Here is a 13,845-nt window from a genome sequence, read left to right as displayed (position 1 = left end):
TACTAGTTGTGTCACCTTAGGTAAGTCATTAAATATGTTTGCCTCAGTTTTTTAGCTGTAAAATAAGCTGAAAAAGACAACGACTCCAGTATCTTTGCCAAGAAAACCTCAAATAGGGTCACAAAGAGTCAGGAAGAAGTGAAAAACAACTGAATAACAACAAAATATCTTCACCACAAAGTTCATTTCCCAATATATGGGTGACTTCCTCTCAAAAGACCAGGCATTTTGGCTGCAGAGTAAATCTACTGCTGGGCTGAGTCCTATAGGTCTGTCTTCAGGGCTCTACTTTTAACCAAAGAATCTGGAGTGGATTCTGATTCCCTTACCTTTGGTGGCTCACTGCCTTAACCTTTCAGAGTTCACATGAGTACAGCACAAGAAAGATTAGAAAGAACAGAAATAGAAGCAAGTGTTTACCCCTGGGTTCCTGGACTATAATTCAGTGCCCAAGTGAGGAGGCAAAGGCTTGAGGTCATTCCCCCCAAACAGAGGTTTGCTTCTCACTCAAAATAGTCTAGCATTCTCAAATATGGCTCAGCAGCCATTCAGAAAACATCTTATTCTTCACGTGATAATAAGACTAGAAATAATACCTTGGTAGACTAGGAAGATTCACATAGTCATTGCATAAGCCATGCCCTCTGCACATGCTCAAGGGACCATGTTCACTGGCCCATCTCTATCCTTTATCTTCCTCTGTGACATTTGTGCACATAGTTTTACCCCCCCACACCCTGTACCATTATAAATTCCCTGAAAATCAGTATGAAGTATAATTTCTTTTTTATCCTCAGTGCTCATAATGACCCCTTAATGAATTTTTTTAAAACTGAATTGAAGGAAGATAATTCAAATCAAGCAAAATGTTCTGGCCTACTGTGGTAGGTAAGTGGTAGAGTGATCAGAGCGGTAGACTTGAATTCAGGGAAACTTAAATTAGCATTCTGCCTCAGACATTGACCAGCTGTGTAAATTTGCACAAGTCTTTTAACCTCTTTTAGTCTCAATTTTCTCATCTGTAAATTGGGGATAATAATAGTAACCTACTCACAGGATGTGTAAGGATAAAATGAGATAGTATATGAAAAATATGTTTCAAACCTTCAAGTGCAATAGCACTTAATACAATTATTAATGTATTTACAATACATATACACTATGTGTATATATATATATATATATATATATGTAAAAATGTGTTATTATTGAGTCATTTTGGTTATATCTGATTCTTCACTACCTCATCTGGGATTTTTTTCTGCAAAAAGACTGAGCAGTTTGCACTTACTTCTCCAGAATTTACAGATGAGGAAACTGAGGTAAACAGGGTGAAGTAACTTGCCCAGAGTCATATAGCTAGTAAGTATCTAAGGCTGGATTTGAACTAGGAAGGGCAGACATCCTGACTCCAGGTCCAGTGCTCATTGTACTCTGGTGCCACCTAGTTGATCCCCTTTATAAATGTATATAAATATAAAAACCATGTTGTATTTATTATATTATGTATTTAATATAGAAATGTTAGCTATCATCATTACTATCAGCTACCATTTATCATTGGCAGCATATCTAATGAATGATATGGGGGAAACAGAGCAAAAGGAAATTGTCAATAAGGTAATATTAATGCTAAAATTATAGTGGTGCTCTTGTTCTATGAATGAATTTTCATTCAATCTTTTCCTTCCCCCACCCATTTCTGAAGTCATAATTGCATGATTGGCTTCAAACCCAAGTCTAAGTTAGAGGCTTTTCCTTTGTGTAATCATCTATCTGGAACTTTCAGGACTCTTTAAAAATTAATTTGAATTTTATGTCTGGTTGTCTAGTACTCCTCTGGGCCAGGATTAATTCACACTGGGAGAATTGTGATGTTATAAATGACCATTGTGGAATAGACTTTGATCTACCCTCTGGTGTTAACTAGCTGCCTTTTATGCTGCAGGGACTTTAAATTAGATAAAGAACTGACATGTACAGCTCTGGCTAATCTTAGTAGGTAGAAGGGTTACATATCTGAGATGTTCTTCTCAGGCTACTGCAGTTTGAATAAAATGAGAGCACTGGAGAAATATTCTTTTGAGGAGGGGAACAGAAGTGAGGAGCTCTTTCTTTGAATTGATTAATGCTATGTGTGCTCATTTGATAGTTATTTGTTGGCTAAAAAAATCCCTCTTTTCCCAAATCCATAGATTCCCATATCTGGTTTCACAACATCCCAGGCTGTTCAGTCTTTTCAAAGAGAGCATGGAATTCAATTTTTAATTGAAAAACAAAAATTAAGTTTAAAATAAATATTTGCAAAATATTACTTGGTGGGGGCAAAAGAGAAGAAAGACTGAAATAACCAATCTGCCTTTCCATACCTAGAAATATTGCGAACCATTAAGCTTGTGCCTTTACTTCTTATTTCCCAGAATGGGGGCAGAGGGGTGGGAGAGAAGAAGAGAAAAGGACCAAGCACAATATTCACATGATTTACTGTGATCTTCTGAATTCCATTTGATCTCCATAATGATTATTTTAAGAGCACCCAAAGGCTACTTCCTAACCTTCATTTTTTCTACTTTCCTACCAGCAAAACATTCTCTCTTTTTTAAACAATCTCTGAATTCTTTCCTTTATTTCCAGATGGAGAACTTTCTATATCCAGTGAAGAGGGATCATTGGAGAATGGTCAATCCTTGAGCTCCAGCCAGCTTTCACTTCCTGCTCTTTCAGAAATGGAACCTGTTCCGATGCCCAGGGATCCCTGCTCTTATGAGGTGCTCCAACCCTCAGACATCATGGATGGGACAGGTAATGCCTTGCTTGTCATGATCAGAACTAAGCTGTGAAGGTGGAGGAGGTTTCTCAGTAATATGGTGCCTGGGTTCTTTATCCTGACTTTTTTTCATGTTTTTATTGATAAAACTAAGGATGAAGGTCAAGAAATGTAGATGAGTCATGATCAATCAATACACTGGAGCTCAATAAAATAGTTTCTGGTCTTTGCAGTGGTTTTGAGCATTTTTGTGCTTTTTATGTACTTCTTAATGCTCTAATGTTTTTATGCATTAATTTTTGGGCTTCAGTTTTCTATGCGGTAATTTTTTATACATTTTTGGTACTATTTTAGGTTGGGGGGGTTGATCTTTTAAAATCTTTCCCTCTTTAAAAATGGATTTCCTTTTTTGACAATACTGTCACTTTTAAATGGGATAGTTTGTTTTCCTAATCATTTAACTATTACTTTAGAGCAGATAGATTCTAGGCTCCTATTATTTACAATGTGCTTCATCTACCTCTTACAGTTGCCATGTTCACTGCTATTGAAATGCACCTTTATTCCTTTCCAAGTGGACCAGAAATAACTTCTCTTGGTGATTCTAGTTTTTAATTTGCTAATAGATAATTTGAAAGATGTCTTACTCTTATCTTTTAGCCTTAGCTTTGTTCTAATGTTGGTTGGCGTACTAACCTCCCATCTTTTAAAGGGTTTTAAGAATAGTGGTGAATGTCCAAAATCCACCTAAGCATCCAGATAGGTTCTTCATTCATGACTGTGAAGGAATGTTTCCTGTCAGGAGACTAGACCAAATAGAACGACCTCTTAAAGTTTTTGCTTGAGTAGGGCATCTTTCTCTATAATACGTACTGAGTTATAAGGAGATTGGGAGTGGATACAGCAAGAGAAGAGAAAAATATGTTTTGAAAAAAGAATTTCTAGTGCCTTAATTTTTGACCCCAATGATCACCTTTCCCATCTATGTGACCAGAATTGATGACAATAATATGTCTAAAGATAAAGAGATAATTTAATATTCCAGTTGACATACTGAACTAATTACCATGCATTAAACCATCTTGGTTTGAAAAGGGGGGGAAAGGTTAAAAATCATTTCTGTAAATTCATATTGTTAACTAAGTGATAAAAGGCAGGAGGAATGTTGTAGTGAAACTTGTGTTACACTAAAGATGACAAGATTTCTCTACAATATCTGGGATTTTTGTCTCACCCACAGGTTTCATTGCTGGTAGTTATTCAACTTCTAGTGCACTGAGAAAATTCTGTGTCTTTTGGCTTTCCTAGGATGATAACACAGCAAGCAGGTGGCATGTAGGTCTCCTTGAGAGTCTAAGTTACCAATTTAATAGTAGATATTCAACAGTCACTGAATGTGATTCTAAAGAAATGTCTGTAGCTGTCTTTCATAGGCATGTGGTGTGCATCATGGTTAGCTGAGTCTGCTTTCTGTGTTCTAATTATTGTAACCTGTTCTTCTAGAGCCCTAGGAAAGGGAAAAGAAGAAAAGGAGAGAAATAGGAGACAGAGGGAGAAGAGAGGAGAAGAAACAAGAGGAAATGAGAGGAGAGCAGAGGAAAGAAGGATATGGGAGGAGAGAAGAGGAGAGGAGATGGAAAGAAGGAAAAAAAAGGGGGGAAGAGGATGGGAGGAAAAAGAAGGGGAGGAATGATTGGCTAAAACACGTTAGTAATAGTCCCACTTTTCCCATTATCTACCGAAAGCATCAATAGGTCAGACAAAAGGCAGGCAGATCTAAATGGCTATTAGGGTTAGAGTGTTCTCATCATAGTTCATACTATCTACCAGTATGATGTCAAACTCCAATGCAGTGCATCCAAAGAACCTCTAAATATAGTGATGGAAATCTGAAGGCATTTTTGATGGCTTTATGAAAATATCTGTTCCATTTTCCATTCTCTTCTCTCCCTCTCTCTTTTTTCTTGCTCCTTTTTTTTTTCTTTTCTCTTAATTATCCTTCCTCTCCCTCTTTCAACAAAGCTTTGTTTTTCTTTTCTTGGTTTTCTTGGTATGTATAATGAAGTTGAGTGTTCTCTTCTCTTAGTTGTCTTGATAACATGTGTCCAAAATGTGCTTTGTTCTTTGTCCTGGCTGCTTCTGGTATCTGCTACTTTGCTTGTAACATTGTTGTGTGTATAATGTGGTTGTGCCCTCCAGTGTCTGAAGAAAGCCCCTCAGCCAGTGAGTCCGGAGCCCTCCTGTCCCAAGATCCTTCAGCTAAGCCAGTTCTACTACTTCCCCCCAAAAAAACTGCTGCTTTCCCTGGAGACCATGAGGAGACCCCAGTGAAACAGTTGCCCCTCCTCAAGCAGCCCCCTGCCCTGCCTCCTAAACCTATTGCCAGGATTGCCAACCATTTAACGGGTAAGTAAAGATTTTCTCTCAAGGGCTCAGGGCCACCTCCTCCCTTCAAGGGATGGTTCACTCCTATATTGAGATATGAATTTATCTTTCCTGAGAAATTGTTCATCAGAATTCAGAGATATTTCCATGTGCATCAATCCCTTGCTTTGGGTCTGGATTTGTGCATCAGTGTGCACACAGAAGAAGTGTATCTCCCACAAGAAGTCAAGGACTCCCTCCATGTTTGTACCTGTCAATGTGTGCTTTTGTATTCTTGGGGAAAATCCCAGTGTTTTCTTTTCTGGGTTTATTCCATTTAACTTTGGAACAGTGCAAAGATAAGACAGATTTCTTTTTCCTTTCTATTTAATAACTGAAGTCTGGCTACATTTTCCACCTTTCTTTTCAAATTTAGCTCTGAAGATCTAGTTTACTTTTCATATTGTTTTATCATGAGAATGTCTTTCCTCCATTTTTTCATCTCAGATAGCAAGCTATGATGAAATAGCTTGGGGACTTATATTTTAACAGAGAATAGGCTTTGAAGTGTACATTTTCATTTTTAAGTGCTACTTAATGAAAGTGCCTATCATTATTAAAATACTCATGGAGAGAAATTGTGCTTCACAAATGAATAAGAAGATCATTTTATGAGCTAGAAATGGGATTTAATTGGTGGGAGGAAAAGACTTCTGAGGGTTGTTTTCCTCGTTGTTGATAAGACTGCCTTATGTAGATATAATCCCTTGTTAGTAAAAGCCAAGAACTTTTTTTATAAATATCTAAGCAACTTACTGCAATTTTTAAAGATAAATTAAACTGGAAAAGACAATATTCACCTATTCTACAGATGGAATAAGCTGAGGCATAGGTAAATTAATTGATTTTTTTATATCAACAGCAGCTTACCAGAAAAGCCAGCAACATTTGCCCATCTGTCTCCTAGTTTCTTGCTCAAGATGCCATTCAGAAAGACAGATTCTCCAAAAGTACTAAAGTTCCTTCAAGAGGCTATTTTCTTCTACTATTTCTATTCGTAACTCATTCAATATTATTAATAACAATATTCCCCAAAAATGATATGAAATAAATTTTATTTTTTGATTCATCAAACAGATATTTAGCCTCTATATGATAATAAATGACTGGGGTAAGATACAAGATGAAATGTGGAGTAGCCAGGAAGACCTAGGTTTAGGTGCTATCTCTGATACTATTGACTCTGATTCTGAGTACGTCATTTGATCTCTCAGTGGCCTTTTTTAGGAAAGCTCTTCTCAGAATAAAGCTTTTAAATATATAAAAGAAAATAATAGATTTACAAAGGAAACCAATTATATTGAAATAATTACTTAAATACTAAAAAACAAACTTTACAGATCTTTCCCTGTCAAGTATAATATCCATTGATATTTCTACACCAAAGTTTTTCCACATCAGTGAAATCATCAACCTGGAATTAAAAAAAAAAACCATAAAGAAAAATATTGCCTTATCTTGTGATAGTTACTAAAATTTTGTAGAATACCCCTGCATTCTACAAGTTAGATGGAGATACATATAGATAAGAAGTAGTTAAGAATATAAGGTAGTATTTGATAAAAATCCTTAAATGAGTGATAGACATAATGTATATTAGTAATTGAGGAAAGGAGGGGACCAATGTGGGCTAGAGTATTATGAGAGGCCTTATAAAAAAGTTGGGCTTCTATTCACACCTTGAAATCTACATGGGATTTGGCTAAGTACAGGAGAGGAAAATGGACATCCTAAAAGAAGAGAACAGTTTAATTAGGAATAAGAACTTCATCTTCCAAGGACAGAGGAGATGCTGGCTTTTCTGGTGAAGAATGTATTTTTGGAGAGTAAAGTTTTCATAATAGGACACAACCAAATTATAGAGAGTGCTACATTCTAGCCTAAATAGTTTGAACTTTGTCCTGTAATGCTCCTATATAATGGGCCTAGAGCTTTTCAGTAAAGGGAGTATCATGATGAAAGTGATTTAGAAAGCCAAAAGCTGAACAAGTTAGAGACTAGAAGCAGAGATACCAGTTAGTATGGGAAGCTATTCTAGGCAGAATGCCTAGAGGTGGCAGTGGGGATGAAAAAGAAGGAACTAACTGGAAATGAAAGAACTGTTTCAAAGAAAGAATCAACAGAACTTCCTGACTGAATTATGCTTTCATTTATTCGGTCTTGTAAATTCAAATTCTTGTTCATTGGACTTTTGTAAAAGTAGGGAACATATATTTACTCTTAAGTACAAACCCTGGAGAAATCCAATTGCCAAAAGCAATCATTCTTATGTACATAGGTCTTCTTTGAAGAAACAACGTGAATAGGAAAGTATAAATTAGCCTCATTCTCCAGCCTAATTTATTCTTTCTCAGGAATAGTAAGTTGGTATTATCTGTAAACTTTACTTCCTACATTTCCATCCTTTAATGAATCAAAGCATTTAAAGAGTAATAGGTTCATCCTAATGTTCTCAGCATCCTTTCGAAAGATGGTGGAAAGAAAATGAGGGGGAAGACAGAGGTATCTACATGTGGTATGTTTCATGCTATCCTTTTGGGTTTTCACTTAATTAGACTTGCATAATCTGTGTAACTGAGCAATCAGTCATAATGAATCAGCATCACAATGAGGCAACCACATTAACCCTATTCTGTTGCTAATTACTCCAGAGACATCTGCAGGTTGAGTAAAAGAATTAATAAAATAAGGATACTGAAACTCTAGACTTATAGCTTCTCCTGTATGTATGTTTTCAATGTCTGCTGTTCTAGTGACATTTTTGAAAAGGGGACAGAGGACAGACTAAGAGTTACCAGGTATGACTAATGGAGGGTGACAGTGGTTAATGGTCTTGTAGCATTCTGAAGGAAATATCTTCCTGGAATAGAGTTCATTCCAGGTATGTGACCAATGAGAGGATGACAGAAGTGTCTCTGAGATTTGGCTCTTTTTTCCATTTGATCATCAAAATGATGACAAAAGAAATGGGGGCATTCTTTTTCTTACCAATTCCCTTGTACATTCTTCATCCAAGTGGATGAAAAGCAACTCTCTCCCATTACTGTCTCCTTCCTTACCTTATTGACTCTAACTCCCCTCTCTTTTTATTAAAAAAAAAAATCAGCAAAGGGTGTGGGATGGCTTGGTTCCTTAGCAGTTTGATGAATTCCCTCCACTAAAACAGGTCAACGATTCATCTGCTACTTCTATTCTAGAGATTTGCCCAAAGAAATACAGAGATTAATGCAGCTAATGTATGTGAGAGTCAACACTGGAATCTAACTATTCCTAAAGTCAAAGTTATACCCCAACTGAATCAGTGGATACTTTTCTCTAAAACTTAAAAATCTCCCCCTTTCCTTTATTTTTAGATTACAAACAGCTTATTGTCCTTTTAAAGAGAAACTGTTCTGTTAGTGCTCAGCCTTCTTGGACTGTGCAAAGAAGGTATTTTTGTTGTGTTTGACTTTTAAATATTTTTTCTGATAATAGGCCTATAAGATTCAGGCACAACAGCTAAGGAGCAGGAATAAATCACATGGGGCACACTTGTCTACAATTAGAAAAAAGCAGCTAGGGAAGGAAACCATCATGGATTCTTGTATACAAGGGCTTTGGTTAATGTGAACTTGTCCAGAGCTGAGCTGTGCTATCTATACATGGATGCTTACTGTATTATGAAAACATTGCTATAGTTGGAATGTTAACCACAAATTTATCTGACAAATAGTCTCTTTAGCCTCTGGCATTACTACCCCAGCATTTAAATGTGTTTAATGAGAATCTGTCACTCAAATCTTATTAAACAAAAGGAATGTTTTAGATAGATAGATAGATAGATAGTCATTCTCAAGGTTACAAAGTCAAATCTACACATTTGGGAATTTTTTCCTTCTTTCCTCCTTTCCTCCCTCCCTCCCTTCCTTCCTTTCTTCCTTTCTCCCTCTCTTCTCCCCTTCCTTCCTTTCTTTCCTTCCTTCCTTCTCTTCTAGTTTCCCCTCTCTTTTTTTTCTTTTCTTCCTCCCTTCTTCTTTCTCTCAGACTTGAGGTCCCTTCCAACCTCAAGAATCTATTCTCTACTCTGTCCCCAATGGATATATCCCAGTTATCTTATTCTTTTCATTATCTACCAGCACTATACTGTATCAGAAAGAGGGAGGATAGGCATTGGACCATTGGGACATTGAATTTTACCCCTTCTTTAAAAGAACCAGAAAGATAACTTTGTAAGGATTTTCTTTAGTCAGTTTCCTGAAATCCTTGCCATAATCTACAGTTGCCTAATAAGACATTGCCAATAAAACCAAAGTTTCAATCCCAAATAAAATATTTCCTAGTCTGATAACAAAATATACATTTTAAAAATATTACCTAGCACTTCTCTACTGACATCTTGTCTGCTGGGAGTTGCCCTTTCTTATGACATCGTAATAATTGCTTTTCTAAAAAAAAAAAAAAAAAGAAAGAAAGAAAAGGGAAAAAAAGAAGACATCTATAAACTCTGATTCTGCCCTTTTTTACTGACCCTAAAGATTCAGATTGCAATCTAACCCCCACACATACTCTTTGCCAAAGGATTGTATTGAACTGAGTGAAATCAAAATCCCAATGCCAGAAAGTAGACCCAGAAGTTGGGTACCAGATCACAGCTTAAGTCTATTTGTGCAACAAAGAGAATGAAGACACAAAAGAAAAAAAATGATATTTTCTGCTTTGTACTACTGCCCAGAAGAAAGGGAAAATGAAGTTCATCCTTTCCAGATCAGACACCCACAAGGAAGAGAGGCATGTGTGATGCTTCTTCAGCTTAAATAACTTTAGAAGCATTTTCTATTTAACATTCCAGTTGTCAAATAATCTCACATATCCATAGTTTCTGAGTTCTACCCAAAGGTACTTTCAGCCAATTTCTTGTCTGGCTATCCCACTTGTAAGGTCATGATTTCTGTCTGTGCCCCAAGTTCAGGCTAATTTATAGGTGCCAAAGGCCAAAAATGATTTAAAAAGGTCTATGAACCTGTCTTAATCTTATCATTCTGGCTATAAAATCACTTCTTTCTCAAGTATATTATTTAATAGAAGATGGGGTGGAATGAGGGATGGGATGTTGACCTACTATTATTACAGTACCACAAACACTAGAAACTTTCAGGTATAGATCAATAAAGGTATTATTACCTTGTTAATAGGAAAGGCTGGCTATGGGGAAAGAGTAATGGCAGTACTAGAGGCCCTGAAAAATAAAAAATATACAGCATTCCTTTTTGATTCAGAAAACTTGTTTTTTTTCCTGATGAGTTAGTTTTTTTTCTCTCCTCAAAATGCAGAAAATAAGCTAATACACTTAGATGTTCCAGACCTACTTCCTAATGGCTAATCCTGAATTATAAATCCACAGGCTTTCTTAAAACTTTGACCTATGTCATCAGAAACAGGATGGGTATGGATCTACTAAAAATAAATCAGGCCAAAATGGCTTGCTTTTTTAGACAGAATTGTTTAATAAGTCAGGAGAATGGCATGGACATAAAATGGGTCTTGGTTTCAGCCAATAAAATTCAGAAAACTTCCATGAAAAGATGGGTTATTTGTTGCACCTATGAACTGAAGTAGATTAGATAGTACAATGTGGACTGGATGATTATCCAACTGTTTAGGAAGAAGAATGGGATACACATTCATATAGCACCTATTAGGTGCCAGGCTCCATGCTAGGTACTTTACAAACACTAGATGAATGCTATTATTATCTGCAGCTACAGACCTACAGCTAGTAAATATCTGAAGCTGAGTTTTAACTCATACCTTCTTGATTCCAAATGCAGTGCTCCATCCACTATGCTACCTCATTCCCTGTAGATTTAGATTTGTACTTGCTATCCCTGGTCAAGGTTCTATAGAAAGAATTTTTGTACTATGTACAAGAGAGATTATACAAAGTAATGTCTGAGGTTCATTCTAGTTCTAAATTTTGTGATATTCTAATAGGCTTTGGAAAAATCTGGGTTGCCCCCTATTTTCTAGTGTGATCTATTCGTCCCTTTGGGTAGTTGAGTGGTATAGAGGATAGAATGCTAGGCTTGGAGTCAGGAAGATTCATCTTCCTGAGTTCCTATCTATCTGGCCTTGCTAGCTGTGTGGGTCTGGGCACTTTATCTTGTTTGACTCATTTTCCTCACCTGTAAAATGATCTGGAAAAAGATGGTAAATAGAACATTATCTGCCAAGAAAACCCCAAATGGGATCACACAATTGAAAAACAACTATATGACAAAGCCTTTTAAAATCCCATAAATCTTGTGACAAATAATTACAAATTAATTATTTATCATTTTAGTTAGGAGGAAACTAAGGTATTAGGAGATTAAATAATTAGATAACCTTCTAGTATTCTCTCTCTCTCTCTCTCTCTCTCTTTCTTTCTCTCTCTCTCCCCCCCTCATTCATAGAACTGTTTTTTTTTTGTTTTTTTTCAAAAGAGAGATTAGAAGGTAAATTCTCATCCAGAGTCAAACTCATAGCCCATCCACTCCAATATCCAACTTCTAAATATAATATAATAACAATACCTAGCATTTATATAGGACTTTTCAGATTCAGAAAGGGCTTTACATGATATTTCATTTATTCCTCACAGACCTAAAAGGGAGGTGCTTTTATTAGTCTCGTTTTGCAAGTTAGGACACTAAAACAGGCAGAGATTAATTTATCCAAGCTTATACCAGCTACTAAATACCTAAGGCAGAATTTGAACTCAGGACTTCCTGACTCCAAGCCCAACTTTGTATCCACTGTGCCACCTAGCTGTTACTGTAGCTGCATGGAATATACTAAAGGAAGAAACAGTAATCACACAGACACAAATCTCAAGACATTTTGTATAGAGATTTGTAGTAAGTACAGAAAAAAAAAAAAAAAAAGCACATTATCTGGATTCAAATATTGCTTCTACCACCAACTACCTGAGTGACTTTGAAAAAATTATTTAATTTCTCTGGTCCTTGGTTTCCTCTTCTGTAAAATGAAGTAGACTTAAATGACCTCTCAAGCCCCATCCCAAGTCTAATTCTAGGAGCCTGTGATCCTGTAATCATACGTCTACAATGCATTAGAAAGAGGACCAAACTGGAAATGTGTTGTTCAGTCACTTCGGTCATGTCCGATTCTTCTTGACCCTTTTTGGAGTTTTCTTGACAAAAATTCTGGAGTAAATTGCCACTTCCTTTTTCAGCTAATTTTATAGGTGAGGAAACTGAAAAGTGACTTTCCCAGAATCACATAGTGTCTGATTTGAACTCAGATTTCTTTTTGACTCCAGGGCTAGCACTGTATCCACGGTACCACCTAGCTGCCCAAAATAAAAGTTAGAAAACCATATTTCAGTCCCATCCCTGATACCATGTGATTGTATTTCCTGAAATAAAATATTTAAACTCTCGGGACCTCCATTTCCTCATCTATAAAATTAGGGAATGAACCAGATGAACTCTAAAGTCCTTACAAATATAAAATTCTATCATTTCCTATCTTCCCTTAATATTTTCATTTTAACATAAATCTTAAGTCTTTAAAGAATTTGTCATTTTATCTTATAAATTGAATAATTAATTTTTATTAAAGCTTTTTATTTTCAAAATATATGCATAGATAATTTTTCAACATTAACCTTGGCAAAACCGTGTGTTCTAATTTCCCCTCCTTCCTCTCACCTCCTCTTCTAGATGCAAGTAATCCAATATGTGTTAAACATGGCAAAAATATATGTTAAATCCAATATATGCATACATATTTATACAATTATCTTGCTGCACAAGAAAAATCAAATCAAAAAGGAAAAAAATGAGAAATAAAATAAAATACAAGCAAACAACACCAAAAAGGATGAATGTGATCCATACTCAGTTCCCACAGTCCTTTCTCTGGGGGTAGATAGATCTCTTCATCACAAGATCATTGGAACTGGCTTGAATCGTCTCACTGATGAAAAGAGCCACGTCCATCAGAATTGATCATTATATAATCTTGTTGCTGTGTACAATGATCTTCTGGTTCTGCTCATTTCACTTAGCATCAGTTCATGTAAGTCTCTCCAGGCCACTCTGAAATCATTCTGCTGATCATTATTTATAGAACAATAATTGAATAATTAATTCTTGAATGATGAGTTCTCTAAACTTACTACCTGCTATAAAGGGTAGGACTTCCTTTTTTCTGACCTACATTTATTTCTATTTCCAAAGGGGAATTCCCTGGTTCTAGTGTTCTGAGACTAGGTAAAAATTCTGTGCTCATTCTAAACATATTCATCAAGGTTTTGTTAGCTTTGCTCCCAGCCCATGTCAGTCACTGCCTTTCCAGGCTAATAAATGCTATTCATTTTAGTCTGTCCACATGAAGTAGTGATCTCTCTGATCCACTCTGTCTCCTCTATAGCTAACCACCTCTGTGCTCTCTCTCCATTGCATATCTGCCTAGAGCCACAGGCTAATGATACATCAGGCAAATCTTGTTATCAGTTTAAATACAAACTATCCCTACCTCTCTTGACACTAGATGGAACTGCTTGCTTCCCTGTCCCCTATCCTCTGCCCCCAAAATACCTACCAAAAAAACCCCTGTAAAGATAATACCATCATATGTTCTGATGTTTGTAATTCATAAATCATAAGGTT

General features: G+C 36.2%; 1 protein-coding gene across 9 annotated transcripts in view; it reads left to right on the top strand.

Annotated features, from left to right (window-relative positions):
• The window catches only part of PHACTR1 (phosphatase and actin regulator 1), a 622,984-nt gene that overhangs the window by 510,142 nt on the left and 98,997 nt on the right, over positions 1-13,845 (top strand). For 8 of the 9 annotated variants that reach the window (XM_031946843.1, XM_023496332.2, XM_031946841.1 and 5 more), the window contains 2 exons: positions 2,635-2,802; positions 4,967-5,173. In XM_031946843.1, the coding sequence (XP_031802703.1) occupies positions 2,635-2,802; positions 4,967-5,173 (375 nt within the window). The remainder of the gene's footprint in view (positions 1-2,634; positions 2,803-4,966; positions 5,174-13,845) is intronic. The other variant, XM_031946844.1, reaches the window with a different exon arrangement.

This window comes from Sarcophilus harrisii, chromosome 1 (genome assembly GCF_902635505.1).
Source record: "Sarcophilus harrisii chromosome 1, mSarHar1.11, whole genome shotgun sequence".
NCBI lineage: Eukaryota > Metazoa > Chordata > Mammalia > Dasyuromorphia > Dasyuridae > Sarcophilus > Sarcophilus harrisii.
Note: the sequence above shows the minus strand (reverse complement) of the source record. Positions and strands in the feature narration are given on the sequence as shown.